At 39.3% G+C, this 26,297-nt stretch overlaps 1 protein-coding gene across 15 annotated transcripts in view; it reads left to right on the top strand.

The window, feature by feature from the left end:
• Positions 1-26,297, top strand: part of dlg3 (discs, large homolog 3 (Drosophila)) — a 399,427-nt gene that overhangs the window by 360,306 nt on the left and 12,824 nt on the right. For 8 of the 15 annotated variants that reach the window (XM_072912493.1, XM_072912491.1, XM_072912498.1 and 5 more), the window contains 3 exons: positions 5,847-5,949; positions 17,204-17,245; positions 17,486-17,536. In XM_072912493.1, the coding sequence (XP_072768594.1) occupies positions 5,847-5,949; positions 17,204-17,245; positions 17,486-17,536 (196 nt within the window). Of the gene's footprint in view, positions 1-5,846; positions 5,950-8,725; positions 8,772-17,203; positions 17,246-17,485; positions 17,537-26,297 lie in introns of all 15 variants that reach the window. The other 7 variants (XM_061930678.1, XM_072912496.1, XM_061930679.1 and 4 more) reach the window with 2 other exon arrangements.

The raw sequence follows: 26,297 nt of genomic DNA, 5'->3' as shown, positions 1-26,297 counted from the left end.
ATATGAGGCATAAATAACCAACTGGTATGTTAACGTAACATATTATGGTAAGAGTCATTCAAATAACTATAACATATAGAACATGCTATACGTTTACCAAACAATCTGTCACTCCTAATCGCTAAATCCCATGAAATCTTATACGTCTAGTCTCTTACGTGAATGAGATAAATAATATTATTTGATATTTTACGGTAATGTGTTAATCATTTCACACATAAGTCGCTCCTGAGTATAATTCGCACCCCCGGCCAAACTATGAAAAAAAAACTGCGACTTATAGTCCGAAAAATACGGTACCTCGGTTTGGAGGTCACGGTTCGGTTCATTTTCGGTACAGTAAGAAAACAACAAAATATAAATTTTTTGGTTATTTATTTACCAAATTTGCAAAATCTTCCACCAAAAATATTTTTCTTAGTGAAATATTTGATGTGAAGTAATCGGAACCTTGGATAGGTAAATAATTCATAATAACATTTTGAGCAAAGACAGTTTGAAAGAAAAAAAAACAGCTTTGTTTTATTAGTCAACATTGCAACTTTTTCTAAATTACATTTCACCTTTAAGCTTTTTTATTTCACTTTTGTTATGTTTTTGTTTATTTTAATAGTATTTTTAGAATGTGCCGTGGGCCTTTAAAACACTAGCTGTGGGCCACAAATGGCCTCCGGGGCACACTTTTGACACCCCTGCTATAGATAATAAAAAATTAAATCTGATAAATCTATGGATAAAAAGCAGAGCCTGACGACGCATGCGCGTTTATCATAACTCTCTCGCTCTCTCTGTCTCTGCCCCTTCCTCACCAATGCTGCTGGGCGCACAATTAGTTCTGTTTTTAACCCCTTCTTAACCTTGAACGTACGTTGTTAATACACGCAACCCTAACTCAAAATGCTGGACATTTGAGGCATTTAAGAAACTCCGCCCGGACAGCCCCGCAAAAGAGGACATGTCCGGTGAAAATAGGACGTATGGTATGGCGTCACATTAGTGCCAAAAATCCGAGCGCATAAAAACTGTTATCGCGCGCTGATTCTCCACTTCGCGCGCGCGTGGCGCCTTTCTGTGCGTGCGCGGTGCCTTTCTGCGCACTCTCTGTGTACTCCTGGCATCTCTCCTCGCGCTGTCATGTTTCTTTTTGGCACTTTGGGGGCGGGTATGCTTAGACGGCCCCTTCTTTCTGATTGGTCAGGCGAAAAATGCTGAAAAATGCTCAGAGCCAATCAAAAGTATAGCAGGGCGGGTCATGGTCAATATGTATCAAGATTTACGGAGGAAGAAGCGGATAAAAAAATGTTGCGCGCTGATGAAGGTTATTTCATACCACATAAACACAATACAGGGTAATACAAAATGTGAGCCAAATAAATAATAAGACAACAAACACCATAATCACATCTTTCAGCCAGAACTGGTCCACCAGCAATAACATTATTTTATATTTTCACTTCTTCTTGAACATTTTTCTAATTTATGGAATTTCTTTTGATTCAGCCATAACATTAATGAAATAATCTTTGAATTTTGTTTTTAAAATGTTAAAAATAGCTTTTATAATAATTTTTAATAATGTATTCTGAAACAGTTTAAAATAATCAGAGAACTGACTAACACTGACCCTACACAACTATGTTGCACAATGAAGTCATTTTTTTTTAAAGCGAAAGAGGTAATTTCAACAGGTACAGCATCCTATGTCATATCTACATGTAATAAGATTTGTAACAAGGCAAACCGTTTGTAAATTGGTGGAAAATCGAGCAAGTTATGGTAATTTAATGAGTACATGTACCATTGACATCAATGTAATGATTGAGGCTGGATGTCCGAGGTAAGATGGCTACAACGTTGCTACGCTGGAGAATCATTGGTCATATGAAAAATGCTCAGAGCCAATCAGAAAGGAGGGGCCGTCTAAGCATACCCGCCCCCAAAGTGCCAAAAAGAAACATGACAGCGCGAGGAGAGATGCCAGGAGTACACAGAGAGCGCGCAGAAAGGCGTCGTGCGCGCGCAAAAGGGTGTCTAGCGCGCGCACGAAGTGGAGAATCAGCGCGCGATAACAGTTTTTGTGCGCTCGGATTTTTGGCACTAATGTGACGCCATAGTATGGTCAGTCTATCCTAGCCCGGTCTCTGCGATCGGTTTCACCTGACATGTCCTCTTTTGCTAGCATGTTAGCAGCTAACGGGCTACGACAGACTGACCATACGTCCTCTTTTCACCGGACATGTCCTCTTTTGCGGAGTTTCTTAAATGCCTCAAATGTCCGGCATTTTGAGTATTGTTTACACAACGTGCAGTACGCTACTTAATATGTCCGTGTGGAAAGTCATTCGGTACACCTCCTTACCGAACCGAAACCCCCGTACCGATACGGTTCAATACAAATACACGTACCGTTACACCCCGAGTGAATATATATGCATGTATATGTGTATACAGTACAGGCCAAAAGTTTGCACACACCTCCTCATTCATTTATTTTCATAACCATTGTAGATTGTCACATCAAAACTCTGAATGAACACGTGGAGTTATGTACTTAACAAAAAAAAGGTGAAATAACTGAAAACATTGTTTTTAATTCTAGTTTCTTCAAAATAGCCACCCTTTGCTCTGATTACTGCTTTGCACACTCTTGGCATTCTCTCCATGAGCTTCAAGCACACCTGTGAAGTGAAAAGCATTTAAGGTGACTACCTCTTGAAGCTCTTTGAGAGAATGCCAAGAGTGTGCAAAGCAGTAATCAGAGCAAAGGGTGGCTATTTTGAAGAAACTAGAAAATAAAACATGTTTTCACTTATTTAAACTTTTCTTAAGTACATATCTCCACATGTGTTCATTCATAGTTTTGATGTGACAATCTACAATAGTCAAGAAAATGCATCCAATGGGGTGTGTCCAAACTTTTGGCCTGTACTGTACATGTATGTACCGTATTTTTCGGACTATAAGTCACATTTTTTTTCATAGCTTGGCCGGGCTCCAGTGCGACTTATGTTTTTTTCCTTCTTTATTATGCATTTTCGGCAGGTGCGACTTATACTCCGGTGCGACTTATACTCCGAAAAATACGGTATATACGTACATGTATGTATATATAATTTTTTCACCATATTATAATTTTTAGAGTTTTCTTTAGATTGTTTTCCATGGTTGTGTTGACATTTCCTTTCCTTTCTGCCTTGATTGTCGAGGGAATTATAATCAGAGGAAGGTTACCTTTACATTAAATATATATTTCCCCCTGGTCCTTTTTGCTATCGACTGATACAAAACACATACATTGTGATACAGTTTTCAGCCGTATCAGCCAGCCCGAGGTGACGCTCACTCTGCCACACTTAGAAAGCCCTGTGAATGGATTATGAAGTGATGAAAACTGTGGTAATGTACAGGTCACCTGCTTTTAAACCAATGTTAGGAAGATGTTCTCGTTGATCCAGGTAATTGTATTGTCACAACTGGACTCATCTGAGCAGGCTTCATAACTTCATGCTCATTGACTTAGATTGGTCAGACTCTGGTGCCAAGCCCAGACTAGTTGTACTCTGTTAACAAGAAGAAGGCCTGCTCAGGCAAGGATGGGTTGGCCCTATTGTGGAGATGTTAGGAAGAGTAAGACCAGGTCAACTATTTGATATGTATGAAGTATTGTTTACCTCTGTGTTGATCAGTAAACAAAGCCCATGTTCTATTAGTATTAGAAGTACTAAATCAATATGAGCAACTTAAACTTGCAGTGTAAAGCCAGCCAACTGTCACATTTTGGTCAACTTTAAAATGTCCAATATGTATGCTTATAATATACAGTACAGGCCAAAAGTTTGGACACACCTTCTCCTCATTCAATACGTTTTCTTTATTTTCATGACTATTTACATTGTAGATTGTCACATCAAAACTATGAATGAACACATGTGGAATTATGTACTTAACAACAAAAGGTGAAATAACTGAAAACATGTTTTATATTCTAGTTTCTTCAAAGTAGCCACCCTTTGCTCTGATTACTGCTTTGCTCACTCTTGGCATTCTCTCGATGAGCTTCAAGCTAGGGCTTTTATATATATATATCAATATTTTTAAGCCATGTCACGATACACGATATATATCTCCATATTTTGCCTTAGCCTTCAATGAACACTTGATGCATATAATCACAGCAGTATGATGATTCTGTGTCTACATTAAAACATTCTTCTTCATACTGCATTAATATATGCTCATTTTAAACTTTCATGCAGAGAGGGAAACCACAATTAAGTAAATTTAGCAAAAGTGTATTTATTAAACATTTATTAAGCAGTGGCACAAACATTCATGTCATTTCAAAACAGAAAGTGCAAGATTGTCAGAGACATTTTAAAACAAGCTATTAGTGCACTTTTGTGCATGATGTCACTGAGATGACATATCAAAACAACACTAAATTAAAGTGCACTTTTTGTACAGAACGCCACTACAATGTTTTAAAACAAAAAAGTGCACTTGTGCATGATGTCACACAAGATATTTCAATGAGTGTCAAATAAAAATGAGCTGCATAATAGAAAATCAAATAGTGTATGTCCTTCGCTATGTGGTAGGTTCCTGCGGATGTTATCTCCTTCTGTTGTTGACTATTTGTTTCATACGGTGTTGATGTGGAAATGGTTGCTTGGGCATTTTGTGGGTGTGGCACAGAACGGAGATGTTGACATGCGGAGTTTCAAGCACTCCTCATTGTCTCGCGGGTGACTTTTCAAATGATGCTACACATTAGCAGCAGGTGCTACTTTTTGTAACAACGCTTTTGCCGCATACTTGTTCGACATCTTCCCGCTTGAAGCCAAACCACCGCCATTCCTGTTTTTCTTAGGAATTAATTCTTCCTTAATTTGTTACCAGATTTGCACCTTCTTTCTCTCGTATTACCACTCGCATCACAGCTAATGTTACCCATGCTGCTACCTCTCTGCTCAGCGAAGGCGTATGACGTCGCACGCGCGGCAGTATGTGACGTATGTAAGAAGGTACACTTGTTTTATGTCTCTGTGAGAAGGAGAGACAAGAAAGAGTGAGAAGAGCCTGTAGTGTAATGCCCGCAGCTAAAAGCAACTGCGTGAGAACGTACACTCCAATATCACCATGTAGTCATTTTCTATATCGCACAGAGACAAACCCGCGATATATCGACTATATGTCGATATTCCGCCCAAGCACACCTGTGAAGTGAAAACCATTTCAGGTGACTACCGCTTGAAGCTCATGGAGAGAATGCCAAGAGTGTGTAAAGCAGTACGGTAATCAGAGCAAAGGGTGGCTATTTTGAAGAAACTAGAATATAAAACATGCTTTCAGTTATTTCACCTTTTGTTAAGTACATAACTCCACTTGTGTTCATTCATAGTTGTGATGCCTTCAGTGACAATCTACAATGTAAATAGTCATGATAAATAAATCAATAAATGGGTTATACTTGTATAGCGCTTTTCTACCTTCAAGGTACTCAAAGCGCTTTGACAGTATTTCCACATTCACCCATTCACACACATAAAGAAAACGCATTGAATGAGGAGAAGGTGTGTCCAAACTTTTGGTCTGTACTGTATTCCTTCAACTTAGCTGAAAAAAGGCACCAGCGTGCTGACATGAATACATCCATTTCCACCCATTACCTGCTTTCTCATTCACATTGTGTTTTATTTGATGTCCTTTTTTTTTTTTTTACAATCCATATTGTTTTGCATGGCTTTTGAGTACTGTCATTGAAATCCATTCTGTTTTTGTTTTCACCCTCTCATCCCCCATCCCTCCCTCCCCACCACCTCCACCCCCCCACACGCCCCACAAAGCAGCCAGTCAAAGTAAAGCGCAAAAAAAGCTTCAACCTGTCGCGAAAGTTCCCGTTTTACAAGAGCAAGGAGAATATTGTGCAGGAGTTGGTGGAGTCTGAACGTGAGTACCAGCTGTGTGATTTAAAGCGGGGGGGCTGGGGGCATGGATGGGGGTGGGCTTGTCGCTTTCCTCCTTTTTACCCCCCTTCCCTTTTCATACTTTAAGTTCTGTCTTTTCCACCTTCATCCTCCCTTCCTGGCGCTCACCTCCAAAGGGATGCTTGCTCTCATCCCTCTTTCATGGTCCCACAGAGGAGGAGCACATGCCGGCCAGTCATGTGACCTACTCTCTGGGGTCCGCCGACACGAAGTTGAGTGTGTGTGTTGTTATTGATCGCACTAACACACTCAACGCGCCATAACTCTTCCATTGTGGCCCGCAACATGAAGATCCTCATTAAGATTTTTGATGATTTGTCAAAGCAACACACACACACACACACACACACACTGGTTATCATTTGGAATGGGGACCAAGTTTTTGATCATCACTTGTGGGGACCACCCTTTCTACAGGTTGTGGAGGCATAAAAAAAAAAGAGGTAAAATGGCCATTGCCCAGTTAGCTCATACACGTCTTTAAATCTCTGGATTGATGAAGTAATGTGCTGATCATTCTTACTGGGGACCCTGGGGGAAAAGAGTTAATATGGTTCATGGGGACCAAATTTAAATAATTTTGCATAATTCACACACATTTGTACGTGGCTACTAAGGACCATTTATAAAAATAAAAAAGTACAAATGAAATATGACATGATCCTCAGAATACAGCACTACAGCTGTCCTCTTATAGGAAGTTTCACCACTTAAATGTTAAAAGCAAATCCTGCATCTTCTGTGACTTTACTGAAAACTGCTATTGAGCAGTAATGAAGTTGTCTGCAACTCCAACTACCATATATAGAAGGATGGAAAATTCTGAATGTGAATCATACTTTAAGGTAATAATGTGTTATAATCATGCTGTTTGAAAATGTCATCCTAAGGAACACTAAACCAGATTTTGTTTCTGGAAAAATATATTACTTTAAACTAAGGATGGATACCATACAGAATCACAGTACTATTAAAGGCCTACTGAAATGCGATTTTCTTATTCAAACGGGGATAGCAGGTCCATTCTATGTGTCATACTTGATCATTTTGCGATATTGCCATATTTTTGCTGAAAGGATTTAGTAGAGAACATCGACGATAAAGTTCGCAACTTTTGGTCGCTGATAAAAAAGCCTTGCCTGTACCGGAAGTAGCAGACGATATGCGCGTGACGTCACAGGTTGTGGAGCTCCTCACATCCGCACATTGTTTACAATCATGGCCACCAGCAGCGAGAGCGATTCGGACCGAGAAAGCGACGATTTCCCCATTAATTTGACCGAGGATGAAAGATTCGTGGATGAGGAAAGTGAGAGTGAAGGACTAGAGGGCAGTGGGAGCGATTCAGATAGGGAAGATGCTGTGAGAGGCGGGTGGGACCTGATATTCAGCTGGGAATGACTAAAAGAGTAAATAAACACAAGACATATATATACTCTATTAGCCACAACACAACCAGGCTTATATTTAATATGCCACAAATTAATCCCGCATAACAAACACCTCCCCCCTCCCGTCCATATAACCCGCCAATACAACTCAAACACCTGCACAACACACTCAATCCCACAGCCCAAAGTACCGTTCACCTCCCCAAAGTTCATACAGCACATATATTTCCCCAAAGTCCCCAAAGTTACGTACGTGACATGCACATAGCGGCACGCACGTACGGGCAAGCGATCAAATGTTTGGAAGCGTACTCACGGTACCGCGTCTGCTTATCCAATTCAAAGTCCTCCTGGTAAGAGTCTCTGTTGTCCCAGTTCTCCACAGGCCAATGGTAAAGCTTGACTGTCATCTTTCGGGAATGTAAACAATGAAACACCGGCTGTGTTTGTGTTGCTGCAGCCGGGCCGCAATACACCGCTTCCCACCTACAGCTTTCTTCTTTGCTGTTTCCATTGTTCATTGAACAAATTGCAAAATGTTCACCAACACAGATGTCCAGAATACTGTGGAATTTTGCGATGAAAACAGACGACTTAATAGCCGGCCACCATGCTGTCCCAAAATGTCCTCCACAATCCGTGACGTCACGCGCTGACGTCATCATACCGAGACGTTTTCAGCAGGATATTTCGGCGCGCAATTTAAAATTGCACTTTAGTAAGCTAACCCGGCCGTATTGGCATGTGTTGCAATGTTAAGATTTCATCATTGATGTATAATCAGACTGCGTGGTTGCTAGTAGTGGGTTTCAGTAGGCCTTTAAGGTAATAATGTTTTATAATCATGCTGTAAGAAAATGTCATCCTAAGGAACACTAAACCAGATTTTGTTTTTGGAAAAATATTAGTTTTAACTAAGGATGGATACCATACAGAATCACAGTACTATTAATGCCAGGATAACAAATGTTCACTTTTCAAGAAAAGTAATTTTCTCTTTATTTGAAACACGTAAACAAAGTAACCCATCTTATCTTACCTTAAACCACAGAAAGCTTAAAAATCACTTAGTCGGATCCATTCTGAAGATGACTATCATTTAAAAAGGTTTCCTTTTAGGGGACCTGTTTTTTTGTCCCCATACCGTCAGAGGTCCCCTAAAGGTGACTGTGTAAACAGAGCGATGTCCCCATTAAGTAAGCATTGCCAGAACACACACACACACACACACACACACACAGAGCACTCCTCTTCCTCTCTGGCCCAACTATCACTAACCTCCTCTTCTTCCTCTCTGCTCTCTCTTCTCTCTGTTTGTTCTCTGCTCTCACCTGTCGGGACACCTAGGACTTCCCGGGGTTAAGCGATGACTTTTATGGATCAAAGAGTTTGAGTAAGTGTGTGGTTGTCCCGTGTTTCCCCCCCTCCCCCCTCGCCTGAACCGCCGGAGAAAAGTGCCGTGTCACGGTACACCGTGCCTGGGAATGCCGTGGCACACAGGCGCATCTTTAAATGGACTGGATGCACAGTTTAATTGTGGCTTTCCAATGGAGGCCTGAGGAGGGTTTTCACATAGAGCATATGGACAAAAGTATTGGGACACAAACCGCGATTGTCAAAAACTAAAACAAAGTATTTGTTTTGATATTTCAAAATGGTCTTGACTAGGGATGTCCGATAATATCGGACTGCCGATATTATCGGCCGATAAATGCTTTAAAATGTAATATCGGAAATTACCGGTATCGGTTTCAAAAATTACAATTCATGACTTGGAGACAGTTTTCTACTTTGCCGCTAACCATGTTTGGATGATTACAATCCGAACACTGTTAGTTCTGAACCAGTAGTTCTAAAGCAGGGGTGTCAAAGTTGTGTTCACTGAGGGCCACATGGAAGTTATGTTTGGACCCGGAGGGCCGCTTCTCACATTGAATACTATTATTACACCATTTTTTAAATGCATTTTATTTGTTGATTTCTTTTAAAACTGTGGTAAATTGCAATAATTTCACTTCAAACGTTAGTGTATATTACTGTAAATGGTAAAAAAAAAAAAGGCAGTTCAGTTGCCAGAATTTTACTGTAAAATTTAAAAAAAATTTAAAGGCGGTATAGCTCGGATGGTTAGAGTGGCCGTGCCAGCAACTTGAGGGTTTCGGGTTCGATCCCCACTTCCGCCATCCTAGTCACTGCTGTTCTTGTGCAAGACACTTTACCCACCTGCTCCCAGTGCCACCCACACTGGTTTAAATGTAACTTAGATATTGGCTTTCACTATGTAAAGCGCTTTGAGTCACTAGAGAAAATATATATATATATTACATATAATTCACTTCATTACTGTAAATAAAAACAAATGCAATTTTACAGTAAAATTTTGGCACCTGAGCTGCCAGTTTGTTTGTTTACCGCAATTCAACAACTGTATATTTTTCGTGTATTACTGTAAATGCCAAAACTGCACCACAGTTCATTACAGTAAGAAAGTACACTTTTTTTCATTTAGACAAAAATGCTGTAAAAACCACATTAAATGATCACAATTTGATCATGAAATCTATTGCTACTTTTATATTGCACAATCTGATGGAAAACTTGCTTTAAAATAATAATTCTTAGTATTTATTTATATTTAAAAATGGTTTAAATGTTTGATAATATATTTTTGCATAATTAGACAATATTCAAGTTAACATTATTTGCGATTACATGGAGTACATTTATATATTTTTCTCCCTAAATAGAAATAAATAATACATTTAGTAAGAAAAGTTACAGTACTTTATTGATACTTATTATTTCCATGGTTTTCCGGGGCCAAATAAAATGAAGTGGAGGGCCACATCTTGCCCCCGGGCCTTGAGTTTGACACCTGAGTTCTGGAGTATTTATTAGCAGCCAGCGAGAAAGTACATTTTTGACTTGACGGATGTAAACAGAGGTCACAACACAGGAAGTAATTACACAAGGGGGCGTGGCTACAGGATAGAGTTGCCAAATGGGAAACATGTTTTGAGTTCTTTGTTATACAATTTGACATGACATTTTCAGTGATAATGTTATTTACTTTAAAAAAAAGATAATTCTGTGTTACATTACATGTAAGCGTCAAAAAGATGGAGTAAAGTTGGTTGGTAGATCTAAAGGTAAAATATAGTGTAGAAATGCACACTATTTCAGGAAATGTAGTCTTGGTTTTTAAAAATGTTCTTTCCGGGGCTGGAGTGGCAGCACTTTGTGTGTTCCTCTTTTTTCGTCAGTTTTTCTCCAAAAGCGCTCACATGCCTGAAGAACGGAAGGAAATATGGCGTCGCTCCAGTATTTGCAGCTATAATAGTTTCCACTCTTTTGGGAAGACTTTCTGCTTCAGATGTTGGAATGTGTCTGGATGTAATGAGCTTAACTCTCACTTTTCACGACAATATTTGAGGCGTACGATCCAAATGTTTTCCAAAATATCTGATTAAACCCATGAAAGTCCCATATTCTACTATTTTTCCTCCGATTTTTTTCCACAATAGTGCATTCGAATCTGGCCTGATATAGACTATATTGCCAAAAGTATTTGGCCACCCATCCAAATGATGGGAATCAGGTGCCCTAATCACTTGGTCAGGTGTATAAAATCAAGCACTTAGGCATGGAGACTGTTTCTACAAACATTTGTGAAAAAAATGGGCCGCTTTCAGTGATTTCCAGCGTGGAACTGTCATAGGATGCCACCTGTGCAACAAATCCAGTCGGGAAATTTCCTCGCTTCTAAATATTCCAAAATCAACTTTATTATAAGAAAAGTGAAGACTTTGGGAACAACAGCTACTCAGCCACCAAGCGGTAGGCCACGTAAACTGACAGAGAGGGGTCAGCGGATGCTGAAGCGCATAGTGCAAAGACTTTCTGCACAGTCAGTTGCTACAGAGCTCCAAACTCCATGTGACCTTCCAATTAGCCCACGTACAGTACGCAGAAAGCTTCATGGAATGGGTTTCCACGGCTGAGCAGCTGCATCTAAGCCATACATCACCAAGTCCAATGCAAAGCGTGGGATGCAGTGGTGTAAAGCACGTCGCCACTGGACTCTAGAGCACTGATGAATCACGCTTTTCCATCTGGCAATCCGATGGACCAGTCTGGGTTTGGAGGTTGCCAGGAAAACGCTACATTTCCGACTGCATTGTGCAGAGTGTGAAATTTGGTGGAGGAGGAATTATGCCGTGGGGTTGTTTTTCAGGAGTTGGGCTTTGCCCCTTAGTTCCAGTGAAAGGAACTTTGAATGCTCCAGGATACCAAAACATTTTGGACAATTCCATGGGACGGCACTTAAAGTTTGTATGTGAGTAAAGGCAGGTGGCCAAATACTTTTGGCAATATAATGTATATCACATACAGCAACCTTAATCAACAGATCCATCTCTTGTGAAACACTTTAGCATCATGTAGCAGTATTGCGAAGTGCTAAACAGGAAATACAAACTATGAACATAATAAAATGATCTCTTACTGTACAATGTCTGCTCTCACTGCAATGATGATTGATAGGATGTTCATATCTTCCCGTTTAAATGAAGAATTGATCATTATCCAGACGAAGGGCTGGAAGGAAAAGTTGCTGCCTTTATACACCATCTTTGTCTCCATCTCTGGGTATAAATTAAATGTCACAGATGAACAACTTTCTTATTGTCCAGATGGGAGGCATGATTTTTAATCTAGAATAAATTTGACGCGATGCAGCAGCAGAAAGACTTTGGCCGGCTCAATTTTGCAGCATAAATAGTTTGTCTGTGTTAGCGCTTATACTAATTTTGCTAAGATTTGACAATATTCAGGTCGTGATATGTAAATAAATAAATAATAATAAATGGGTTATACTTGTATAGCGCTTTTCTACCTTCAAGGTACTAAAAGCGCTTTGACAGTATTTCCACATTCACACTGAGTATTATTGCCGTGCTTTTGGTCATTTAGAACAGTGGTCCCCACGGACCGGTTTAATGTAGGCATTCTTTTCAGGGACCGGCTTTCCACTTGTGCCCGATAAATACAGCAAAAATAAGTGCATGGAAAATACAAGTCACTATAACGCTGAATTAGTGGGAGCTCTGGACTTGTTTGTTTGCAATGAGATGCAGATGGAAATCATCCTTGGGCTACAATCTGTCACATGTATATTTTATATGATCATTAATGTGCATTGTATCATGTCACAAAGTTGTAAAGAAATATAACAAATGGAAACTTCCAATGAGGAGTTTTATTGTACATCTATAAACAAGCTTATTGGTGTGTCTCGTGGGGCAGTCAGAGAAAATGTGGTCGTTTATAAATTATTTAATGTTTCTCTGCGGCCCGGTAGCAAATGTGTCACGAACCGGTACCAGTCCACGGACCGGTGGTCTGGGACCACTAATTTAGAAGGCTTGGTGGGAGGAATAGTGATCCCCTGTTGACTTGTTGGCAGACTTTTTATTGATTTATTACACTGCAAAAACTGAAATCTAAGTAAGATTAAATATCTCAAATAAGGGTGATATTTGCTTATTTTCTGCCTGATAAGATCATTCTTCTCACTAAGCAGATTTTATGTTGGAGTGTTTTACTTGTTTTAAAGGGGAACATTATCACAATTTCAGAATTGTTAAAACCATTAAAAATCAGTTCCCAGTGGCTTATTATATTTTTCTAAGTTTTTTTCAAAATTTTACCCATCGCGCAATATCCCTAAAAAAAAGCTTCAAAGTGCCTGATTTTAACCACCCGTCCATTTTCCTGTGACGTCACATAGTGATGCCAACACAAACAAACATGGCGGAAAGAACAGCAAGCCATAGCGACATTAGCTCGGATTCAGACTCGGATTTCAGCGGCTTAAGCGATTCAACAGATTACGAATGTATTGAAACGGATGGTTGTAGTGTGGAGGCAGGTAGCGAAAACCAAATTGAAGAAGAAACTGAAGCTATTGAGCCGTATCGGTTTGAACCGTATGCAAGCGAAACCGACGAAAACGACACGACAGCCAGCGACACGGGAGAAAGCGAGGACGAATTCGGTGATCGCCTTCTAACCAACGATTGGTATGTGTTTGTTTGGCATTAAAGGAAACTAACAACTATGAACTAGGTTTACAGCATATGAAATACATTTGGCAACAACATGCACTTTGAGAGTGCAGACAGCCCAATTTTCATCAATTAATATATTCTGTAGACATACCCTCATGTCAGCAGGCCAGGGAAGCTAGGGTCAATATTCTTCACTTGATCATCTTCGGGACGGTGTGAGCCAAGACATCCAGGGGGTTTAGCTCGCTCGTCTGCGGGAACAAACTGCCGCCATTGCTTGCCGTGCTACCGAGGTCCTTTGTCCCCGAATTGCTCACACACTCCGGCAGATTCAATGGGGGTCTGGCGGCAGATTTCTTTGACTTTATCGTTGGAAATGCATCTGCTTTGAGTGTCGCAGGATATCCACACATTCTTGCCATCTCTGTCGTAGCATAGCTTTCGTCGGTAAAGTGTGCGGAACAAACGTCCAATTTCTTGCCACTTTCGCATCTCTGGGCCACTGGTGCAACTTGAATCCGCCCCTGTTCGTGTTGTTACACCCTCCGACAACACACCGACGAGGCATGATGTCTCCAAGGTACGGAAAACAGTCGAAAAAACGGAAAATAACAGAGCTAATTTGACTTGGTGTTTGAGAAAATGGCGGATTGCTTCCCGATGCGACGTCACGTTGTGACGTCACGTTGTGACGTCATCGCTCCGAGAGCGAATATTAGAAAGACGATTAATTCGCCAAAATTCACCCATTTAGAGTTCGGAAATCGGTTAAAAAAATATATGGTCTTTTTTCTGCAACATCAAGGTATATATTGACGCTTACATAGCTCTGGTGATAATGTTCCCCTTTAAGTGTTTTGGTCCTAAATGATCTCAGTAAGATATTACAGCTTGTTGCTGAGATTTGATGACCTATATTGAGTAAAACATGCTTGAAACTAGAATAGCAAGTGTTGCAAAGCTGTGTCATCAACACTCACAAGTATAAAAAAGTAATCATTTCTTATTTCAAACATGAAAAAACAATCATGATGCCGAGTGCATATCATTATGTCAAGATAATGGCGCTAGCATTTACTTCATTTAAGAATATTTTTCAACATATTGAGCAAAAAGGTCTCTATTTTTTTTCTACCAAGAAAAGTGCACTTGTTATTATTAGTGAGAATATACTTATTTTAAGGTATTTTTGGGTTCATTGAGGTTAGCTCATTTTACTTGTTTTGGAAAGTCTTGACAAGCCGAATTTTCTTGTTCTAATGGCAGATAATTTTGCTTAGTTCAAGTAAAATACCCCTCATTTTTGTATTTGTTTGTTTGTTTTTGAACACTGACTTTTTGCAGTGTAAGGACTTGGAATGCCAAAAAAAGACAGAACATATGTGTTTATGTCTTACATAAGGATTGGGAATAATAAACAGCACATCTCTTTCTAAAATGTGCTTATTTCCAGTTCCCATTATGACGTCATCGCACCCAGAATCTACAAAAATTCCCGAAGACTATTCGCAGCAGAATATTTAAAATGGCCGTTTAAAGCGGTGGCATTTTGTGACATTTAGACGATATTGTCGCGTATTTGTGAATACAATTGGATAGGGTTTAATGGATACTAGGGTTGTACGGTATACCGGTACTAGTATAGTATCCCGGTACTAATGTATTAAAAGCGGTTCTATACTCTGTTTGAAAAGTACCGGTTCGCCATTTAAAAAAAATATTTTTTTTTACAGGCGTCGTCTTCACGTCGTGACATTGCTGGTTTTACGAGCAGAGGAGCATGTTCGGCAGCGCACACACACGGAGTACTTACAAGCAGACACAGGGTGTGGACAGAAAAGGGAGAATGGACGCATTTTGTCTTAAAAAGTAAAGATAAAGGTAACGTTAAACGCCCTCAGGAAGAGGTGCTTTAAAACATGGCTTGCTAGCTAGCGGCGAACGTCCATTTGCAGTGTTTTAGCTACTTCTAAATCACTACTCGGCGACAAAGTATTATCACTGCAGGACGAGGAATAGCTAAACATGCTTCACGATGTAAACAAATGGGTGGATCTACACCTGACATCCACTGTAGTGATACCAAGTACAGGAGCGTATCTAGTCAATACTACTATGATTAAGTCAATATTTTTTGTCATCACACAGTCTTTTTTTTCCTTTTTAAAAAATTCACATGTTTATAAAGTCAGTAAATACATCCCTGGACACATGAGGACTTTGAATATGACCAATGTATGATCCTGTAGCTGCTTGGTATCGGATAGATACCTAAATGCGTCCAAAACTAATGTAAAGTATCAAAGAAGAGAAGAATAAGTGATTATTACATTTTAACAGAAGTGTAGATAGAACATGTTAAAAGAGAAAATAAGCAGATATTAACAGTAAATGAACAAGTTTGAAATTTTTTACAGTTTGTCCCTCATAATTTAGACAAAATAATAGGTAGATAAATGACACAATATGTTACTGCATACGTCAGCAGACTAATTGAGAGTCTTGGTTTGTTTACTTACTACTAAAAGACAAGCTGTCTCGTATGTTCACTATTTTATTTAAGGACTAAATTGCAATAATAAACATATGTTTCATGTACCCTAAGATTTATTTGTTAAAGTAAAGCCAATAATGCCATTTTTTGTGGTCCCCCTTAACCTCTTAAGGCTCAAGCTGTTTGTTCACATGCTTTTTTATTTTATTTCTCTTTGCTATTTGGGCTTATTGGACCCTAATTAGAATAACAACTAAGAATCATCTTTTGATATGATGTACTTAGTCAATAAGTACACAAACGTGTACTTCATGTTTAGTGAGGTGCTAATTCTTATTTTTACACTTTTTTCCCCCCAAATTCCATTGTATGTTATACTCTTCTGACACCACCAGATGGCAGTATAAGTGTCCACATAAGACCCCAATTCAGTAGTGTACACAATTTTGGAAATAAGACCTAAAGGGTGTTGTCCACGCATGTGGCCACTAAGGCCTTTAGAATTAATTAGAGAAGAATCTAAATACATTTTGGTACTGGTACCGGTACTATAATATTGGTATCGGGACAACACTACAATTGGATATGGTTTAATGGATACAATGAAACAATTAAGCAAATACATTCAACTTGTTTTTCCATTCTACTACTGCTCCCCTCACCTCCCAGGGGGTGATCAAGGGTTACGGGTCAAATGCAGAGAATAATCTCGCGTGACAATCATTGGTATTTTAACTCGCAGTTGTCCAAAAGATGGTGCCGTGGCATAAACAATAACACACCATTCCAGTCCTGTGCTTGGGTCTAATGAAAACTATTGAACACAATACATGATGGGAGTTAGCGTTTAAAAAAATACATAAACTATAGATGCACCGTTTTATAAGCCGCAGGGCTCAAAGTGTAGGAAAAAAGTAGCGACTTATAGTCCAGAATTTACGGTATTTTGTGCCTTTTAAAATGTGTCCCCAATACTTTTATGCATATTGTATTCCACACACACAAGGGAGTCACTGGAGCTGGGTGTCGCCATGGTCCAGCGGTCAGTGTGGTCTTGTCCTGACCAGATGTGTTGCAATAGGAAACATCCAATTGAGGGATTGTGGGTCAGCCGGGATCCTATCAGAGGAAACACCTCATTTCCTTATTGCCAGCATGTCCCTACAAGCACCAGTGCATGGCTGCCACTGCTGCAGCGTTCAGGACCTCTGCTTCCACTTCTTACTTTCTTTGACATGTGACGTGCGCTCTCTTGCTTTTCAGAATGTCTGACATCCAACACCAGTGACAGTGAAAGCAGTTCAAGTGAGTCTTTGGCTTTTTTTTTGTTTTGTTTGGGAGGGAAAAGTCACAATTCCACTTCTTCCAACTCCGAGAGCTTTGATTAAGGACATTTGATCTTAAGCCCGGGCTCAAAGGTCATTTTGGCAGTTAAAAACAAAACAACTACAAGCCCACCATCTGTCCTACGAGGGATAAAGACATTGAGGCTCGCCCACACGGTGTGATATCAGCCATCTGATGACTTGCTTTGTCTTATCACAGAGGGCCAGGAGGACACCATCCTCTCCTACGAGCCAGTCATTCGACAGGAAAGTAAGTCCACACTCTGCATATTTTAAATCAAATATGGGAGGATTAACCAATGAATACATGCTAGTTATGGGCAGCACAGTGGAACAGGGGTTAGTGCATGTGCCTCACAATACGAAGGTCCTGAGTAGTCCTGAGTTCCATCCCGGGCTCGGGATCTTTCTATATGGAGTTTGCATGTTCTCCCCGTGACTGCGTGGGTTCTACTCTGACTTCCTCCCACCTCCAAAAACATGCACTAAATTGGCCCCAGTGTGTGAATGTTGTCTGTCTCTGTGTTGGCCCTGTGATGAGGTGGCGACTTGTCCAGGGCGTACCCTGCCTTCCGCCCGAATGCAGCTGAGATAGGCTCCAGCACCCCCCGCGACCCCGAAAAGGACAAGCGGTAGAAAATGGATGGATGGATACATGTTAGTTATATATATATATACAGTACTATAGTGAAACCGTTAATGTCCTATTAATGTTTATGTAAGTGACTAACAGAAACCTCAAACGAGCCTTTGCTCGCACATTGAGAGAGAGAGAGCAATTAAGTATATCGGAACCTAGAGTGCAGGCCAAAAGTTTGGACACACCTTCTCATTCAATGTGTTTACATTGTATTAGAAGTACTTAATTAATATGAGCAAATTAAACTTGCAGTGTAAAGCCAGCCAACTGTCACATTTCTGTCAACTTTAAAATGTCCAATATGTATGCTTATACAGTCGTGATCAAAGGTTTGCATACACTTGTAAAGAACATAATGTCATGGCTGTCTTGAGTTTCCAATCATTTTTACAACTCTTATTTTTTTGTGATATAGTGATTGGAGCACATACTTGTTGGTCACAAAAAAACATTCATGAAGTTTGCTTCTTTTATGAATTTATTATGGGTCTACTGAAAATGTGAGCAAATGTGCTGGGTCAAAAGTATACATACAGCAATGTTAATATTTGCTTACATGTCCCTTGGCAAGTTTCACTGCAATAAGACACTTTTGGTAGCCATCCACAAGCTTCTGCTTGGATTTTTGACCACTCCTCTTGACAAAATTGGTGCAGTTCAGCTAAATGTGACATGGACTTCTTTCTTCAGCATTTACTCTCTGTAAAGCACCAGTTCCATTGGCAGCAAAACAGGCCCAGAGCATAATACTACCACCACCATGCTTAACGGTAGGTGTGGTGATCCTGGGATTAAAGGCCTCACCTTTTCTCCTCCAAACCTATTGCTGGGTATTGTGGCCAAACAGCTCCATTTTTGTTTCATCTGACATCACATGGACAAAGATAAGACCTTCTGGAGGAAAGTTCTGTGGTCAGACGAAACAAAAATGGAGCTGTTTGGCCACAATACCCAGCAATATGTTTGTAGGAGAAAAGGTGAGGCCTTTAATCCCAGGAACACCATTCCTACCGTCAAGCGTGGTGGTAGTATTATGCTCTGGGCCTGTTTTGCTGCCAATGGAACTGGTGCTTTACAGAGACTAAATGGGACAATGAAAAAGGAGGATTACCTCCAAATTCTTCAGGACAAGCTAAAATCATCAGCCCGGAGGTTGTGTCTTGGGCGCAGTTGGGTGTTCCAACAGGACAATGACCCCAAACACACGTCAAAAGTGGTCAAGGAATGGCTAAATCGGGCTAGAATGAAGGTTTTAGAATGGCCTTCCCAAAGTCCGTGTGGACAATGCTGAAGAAACAAGTCCATGTCAGAAAACCAACACATTTAGCTGAACTGCACCGATTTTGTCAAGAAGAGTGGTCAAAAAGTCAAGCAGAAGCTTGTGGATGGCTACCAAAAGTGTCTTATTGCAGTGAAACTTGCCAAGGGACATGTAAGCAAATATTAACATTGCTGTATGTATACTTTTGACCCAGCACATTTGATCACATTTTCAGTAGACCCATAATAAATTCATTAAAGAAGCAAACTTCATGAATGTTTTTTGTGACCAACAAGTATGTGCTCCAATCACTACATCACAAAAAATGAGTTGTAGAAATGATTGGAAACTCAAGACAGCCGTGACATTATGTTCTTTACAAGTGTATGTCAACTTTTGACCATACATACAGTACAGGCCAAAAGTTTGGACACACCTTCTCATTCAATGGGTTTTCTTTATTTTCTTCAAAATAGCCACCCTTTGCTCTGATTACTGTTTTCCACATTCTTGGCATTCTCTCCATGAGCTTCAAGAGGTAGTCACCTGAAATGCTTTTCACCTCACAGGTGTCATAGTTTTGATGCCTTCAGTGACAATCTACAATGTAAATAGTCATGAAAATAAAGAAAACGCATTGAAATGAGAAGGTGTGTCCAAACAAATCGAGAGAATGCCAAGAGTGTGCAAAGCAGTAATCCGAGAAAAGGGTGGCTGTTTTGAAGAAACTAGAATATAAAACATGTTTTCAGTTATTTAACCTTTTTTTTTGTTACGTACATAACTGCACGTGTTCATTCATAGTTTTGATGTGACAATCTACAATGTAAATAGTCATGGAAATAAAGAAAAAGAGGTGTGCCCAAACTATTGGCCTGTAATGTATTTCTGACCTGGTTTTCCTCTAATTGATTTATATTCTGTTTTGATTGTTTATATTTTAACAGCTAATGCTGTCATTTTGTGAAATGTTTTGACTACAATCACGAAAGGCTTTTGTTACTTTTTCTTCCGGTGGCTAAAAATGAGGTACAGTAGGTGCATTTTCTTAGTTGCTGTGCTAGAATCATTAATACTACCATGCTTTTATTTTGAAGCCTACTTTGTTCTGAACACAAAGTCACTTTGTGCACCTTTTTAATACTGTGTAACAGGAGAGGAAATATGATGAAGTTGATGATAATACAGCAGATGTCCCACTGGTTTTCAACACACTCCTTTGTTACAAACTCTTACGTCGACAAAAGCGGGTCAGAGTTTGAGTGCACACTTTTTAGTAACAGGAACTTTGAACCGGGACTTAACTGCGCACTTTTTAGTAATAGGAACTTTAAACCGGGACTTAACTGCACACTTTTTAGTAACAGGAACTTTGAACCGAGACTTAACTGCACACTTTTTAGTAACAGGAACTTTGAACCGGGACTTAACTGCGCACTTTTTAGTAACAGGAACTTTGAACTGGGATTTAACTGCGCACTTTTTAGTTACAGTAACTTTGAACCGGGACTTAACTGCGCACTTTTTAGTAGCAGGAACTATGAACCGGGACTTAACTGCACACTTCTTAGTAACAGGAACTTTGAACCTGGACTTAACTGCACACTATTTAGTAACAGGAACTTTGAACAGGGACCTAACTGCACACTTTTTAGTAACAGGAACTTTGAACCGGGACTTAACTGCGCACTTTTTAGTAACAGGAACTTTGAACCGGGACTTAACTGCACACTTTTTAGTAACAGGAACTTTGAACCGGGACTTAACTGCGCACTTTTTAGTAACAGGAACTTTGAACCGGGACTTAACTGCACACTTTTTAGTAACAGGAACTTTGAACCGGGACTTAACTGCGCACTTTTTTAGTAACAGGAACTTTCAACCGGGACTTAACTGCACACTTTTTAGTAACAGGAACTTTGAACCGGGACTTAACTGCGCACTTTGTAGTATCAGGAACTTTGAATACTTTATACTACTTTATATTAGAAATGGCAACAGCAGATAGTGAAGAAGATGGAGAAAAAGAAGATTATCGACTACGGTGTCGGCACGGACCACAGTAGCGGACTTGCGCAAATTCTCAGGACTTATGCAGATCCCAAATACACATCAGCAGGTACCAGAAGATAAGAAAAGTTGGTTTTGCATTATATTGTGAAACAAAACGGCAGATAATGTTTGCTAATGGGTGCCATTTTGCGGTCCTTATGCACACACTATAGTAATACTTGTATCTCTGACTACGGTAGCCGTAATGGGGCGACAGTCCATCAAGCGGTACGGCTTCAAAGTCGTACTAAAACATTTGGACAGATTTTTGAGTGCCGTGTGTAATGTTTTTTTATTTTCAATGGAACATTTTTAAAAGTTTTTGGTGTTTACTGGCGTCATATTGCAGTCTACACGTATCTCTTATGTGTGACTGCCATCTACTGGTCACACTTATCATTACACCATGTACCAAATAAAATAGCTTAGAGGTCGGTAAGCACAAACAGAATCATTCCGTACATTAGGCGCACCGGGTTATAAGGCGCACTGTCGATTTTTGAGAAAATGAAAGGATTTTAAGTGCGCCTTATAGTCCGAAAAATAGGGTATCTTCTGACACATTGTGACAACCAACTGTGATTGCAAAGATCTTTGGAAAAAGAAGGCACAGGCAAGCTGAATTGCATTGACATGGTGACAAACAATCTTAACACAAAATTAATGGTAAACATCTTAAGGCCAGCCTGCTCTCTCTCTCTATATATATATATATATATATATATATATATATATATATATATATATATATATATATATGAAGTGTATAAAAATGACGGCCGTCAAATGATTAAAATATTTAATCCCAATTTGTTCATAGTTAATTCAAAATTAATCGCAGATAGATATAATTTCTCATCATTATGTGTACCTTAGACAGTGAATTTTCAAGTGACCAGACAAATAATTTACTTAAATGAAATGTGTTTTTATACATCATGCTTATTTTAACAGCTCGACACTAAAAGGACATAAACACGTTTAATGACAAATAAAATACAAAAATAATAATAATAATTAAAAATGTGTTGGTGTCTTGTTAGATTTTGTCAGAATACATGCTTTAGGAGCACTTGCATTCAGAGGGGAGGAGCTACGCCAAGTTTAGATACCACTTCCACGCATTAATACCACAAAGTGTGGATTGTTACAATTATGGTTTGATGGTCAAAGATGTTTGGTGATGTAATCTGTGATATTATGTACATGACATGTTGTACAAGTCAATCATAGTTGTTTTCAATCAATATTTACTTTGGGCGGTATAGCTCGGTTGGTAGAGTGGCCGTGCCATCAACCTGAGGGTTGTAGGTTCGATCCCCGCTTCCGCCATCCTAATCACTGCCGTTGTGTCCTTGGGCAAGACACTTTACCCACCTGCTCCCAGTGCCACCCACACTGCTTTAAATGTAACTTAGATATTGGGTTTTCACTATGTAAAGCACTTTGAGTCACTAGAGAAAAGCGCTATATAAATATAATTCACTTCAATTCACTTACATAGCCCTAAATCACCAGTGTCTCAAAGGGCTGCACAAGCCACAACGACATCCTCGGCTCAGATCCCACATCAGGGCAAGGAAAAACTCAACCCAATGGGATGACAATGAGAAACCTTGGAGGGGACCGCATATGTAATATTGTGAGAGTCTAGTCCATAGTAGATCTAGCATAATATTGTGAGAGTCTAGTCCATAGTGGATCTAACATAATATTGGGAGCCCAGTCCATAGTGGATCTAACATAATACTGTGAGTCCAGTCCATAGTGGATCTAGCATAATATTGTGAGAGTCCAGTCCATAGTGGATCTAGCATAATATTGTGAGTCCAGTCCATAGTGGATCTAACATTATATTGTGAGAGTCCAGTCCATAGTGGGTCTAGCATAATATTGTGAGAGTCCAGTCCATAGTGGATCTAGCATAATATTGTGAGTCCAGTCCATAGTGGATCTAACATAATATTGTGTGTCCAGTCCACAGTGTATCTAGCATAATATTGTGAGAGTCCAGTCCATAGTGGATCTAGCATAATATTGTGAGAGTCCAGTCCATAGTGGATCTAGCATAATATTGTGAGAGTCCAGTCCATAGTGGATCTAGCATAATATTGTGAGTCCAGTCCATAGTGGATCTAGCATAATATTGTGAGAGTCCAGTCCATAGTGGGTCTAGCATAATATTGTGAGAGTCCAGTCCATAGTGGATCTAGCATAATATTGTGAGTCCAGTCCACAGTGGATCTAACATAATATTGCGAGTCCAGTCCATAGTGGATCTAAAATAATAGTGTGAGTCCAGTCCATAGTGGATCTAGCATAATATTGTGAGAGTCCAGTCCATAGTGGATCTAACATAATATTGTGAGAGTCCAGTCCATAGTGGATCTAACATAATATTGTGAGAGTCCAGTCCATAGTGGATCTAACATAATAGTGAGAGTCCAGTCCATAGTGGATCTAACCTAATAATGTGAGTCCAGTCCATAGTGGATTCAACATAATAGTGAGAGTCCAGTCCATAGTGGATCGAGCATAATATTGTGAGAGTCTAGTCCATAGTGGATCTAACATAATATTGTGAGAGTCTAGTCCATAGTGGATCTAAAATAATAGTGAGAGTCCAGTCCATAGTGGATCCAAAATAATAGTGAGAGTCCAGTCCATAGTGGATCTAGCATAATATTGTGAGAGTCCAGTCCATAGTGGATCTAACATAATAATGTGAGTCCAGTCCATAGTGGATTTAACATAATAGTGAGAGTCCAGTCCATAGTGGATCTAGCATAATATTGTGAGAGTCCAGTCCATAGTGGATCTAACATAATATTGTGAGAGTCTAGTCCATAGTGGATCTAAAATAATATTGTGAGAGTCTCGTCCATAGTGGATCTAAAATAATATTGTGAGAGTCTAGTCCATAGTGGATCTAAAATAATATTGTGAGAGTCTAGTCCATAGTGGATCTAAAATAATATTGTGAGAGTCCAGTCCATAGTGGATCTAACATAATAATGTGAGTCCAGTCCATAGTGGATCTAACATAATATTGTGAGAGTCTAGTCCATAGTGGATCTAAAATAATAGTGAGAGTCCAGTCCATAGTGGATCTAAAATAATAGTGAGAGTCCAGTCCATAGTGGATCTAAAATAGTGAGAGTCCAGTCCATAGTGGATCTAAAATAGTGAGAGTCCATGCTGCATGACAATGTCTTAACCATCTGTATTTATTAATGAGTGATATTCAGCCTGACAAACATTCAATAACCAGAGCATGTTTTAAAAGAATATGCAGTACCAAATTGTTCAGAGTATAAGTCGCTCCGGAGTATAAGTCGCACCTGCCGAAAATGCATAATAAAGAAGGAAAAAAACATATATAAGTCGCACTGGAGTATAAGTCGCATTTTTGGGGGAAATTTATTTGATAAAAGCCAACACCAAGAATAGACATTTGAAAGGCAATTTAAAATAAATAAAGAATAGTGAACAACAGGCTGAATAAGTGTACGTTATATGAGGCATAAATAACCAACTGGTATGTTAACGTAACATATTATGGTAAGAGTCATTCAAATAACTATAACATATAGAACATGCTATACAATCTGTCACTCCTAATCGCTAAATCCCATGAAATCTTATACGTCTAGTCTCTTACGTGAATGAGATCAATAATATTATTTGATATTTTACGCTAATGTGCTAATAATTTCACACACAAGTCGCACCAAACTATGAAAAAAACTGTGACTTATAGTCCGAAAAATACGGTACATTTTATTTTAATCTGCCAAAAAAAGTCCTTAACATTTATGCAGGTAGAAATATCACAGATGTAAATCTTGGACAATCAAAGCATGATCGTAATGAAATACAGTTTTCATTTTGTTACAGTAGCGGATGTTTATCGTGAAGCCGGAAGTCTGATTGGTTTGAGAAGGTGTCTTGACGACAAGAATGAAGAATTATGAAGACTTCCTGCCTACGGTCTTTCCTTTAAAGCAGTCCCAGTAACAATCCACATGTGATGTTATCACAGCAGTAAACTGCCTCTAAAGCTCCTCCCTGCAAAGCATGCCAGCCCGCAGTCGCTCCAATCACGTGGTCTCACTGTGATGGGAGATAAAATCGTTTTTTCTTGACGGGAGAACGACTTTGAACTTTGGCTTTCCATATTGTACCTTTTCTTTCTGCATTTCTGCTCGCTTTTTTCTCTTGTGGCTCCACAGTAACTACACGACTTTACGTAATAAAAATATAGGTACCATATTTTTCGGACTGTAAGGCGCACTTAAATTCCTTTCATGTTCTCAAAAATACTTTACACAATAAAAATATATAACCATATTTTTCAGACTATAAGGCGCACTTCAATTCCTTTTCATTTTCTCAAAAATACTTCACATAATAAAAATATAGGTACCGTATTTTTCGGACTATAAGGCGCACTTAAATTCCTTTTCATTTTCTCAAAAATACTTTAAATAATAAAAATAAATGTACCGTATTTTTCGGACTATAAGTCGCAGTTTTTTTCATAGTTTGGCTGGGCTCCAGTGCGACTTATATGTTTTTTTCCTTCTTTATTATGCATTTTCGGCAGGTGCGACTTATACTCTGAAAAATACGGTACCATATTTTCCGGACTATAAGGCGTGCTCCAATTCCTTTCATTTTCTCAAAAATACTTAAATAATAAAAATACATGTACCATATTTTTCGGACTATAAGGCGCACTTAAATTCCTTTCATTTTCTCAAAAATACTTTACGTAATAAAAATATATGTACCATATTTTTCGGACTATAAGGCACACTTAGATTCCTTTCATTTTCTCAAAAATACTTTACATAATAAAAATATGTACCATATTTTTCGGACTATAAGGCGCACTTAAATTCCTTTCATTTCATTTGTCGATTGTCATGTCACGTTTGGATGTACATTGTAAACGCCATCTTTGCGGCACAGTAAGTCTTTACTGTCGTCCAGCATTCTGTTTTTCTTTACTTTGTAGCCAGTTCAGTTTTAGTTTCGTTCTGCATAGCCTTCTCT

The sequence above is a fragment of the Nerophis lumbriciformis genome, linkage group LG36, assembly GCF_033978685.3.
Source record: "Nerophis lumbriciformis linkage group LG36, RoL_Nlum_v2.1, whole genome shotgun sequence".
Taxonomy (NCBI): Eukaryota; Metazoa; Chordata; class Actinopteri; order Syngnathiformes; family Syngnathidae; genus Nerophis; species Nerophis lumbriciformis.
This window is presented reverse-complemented; position numbering and strand designations above follow the sequence as displayed.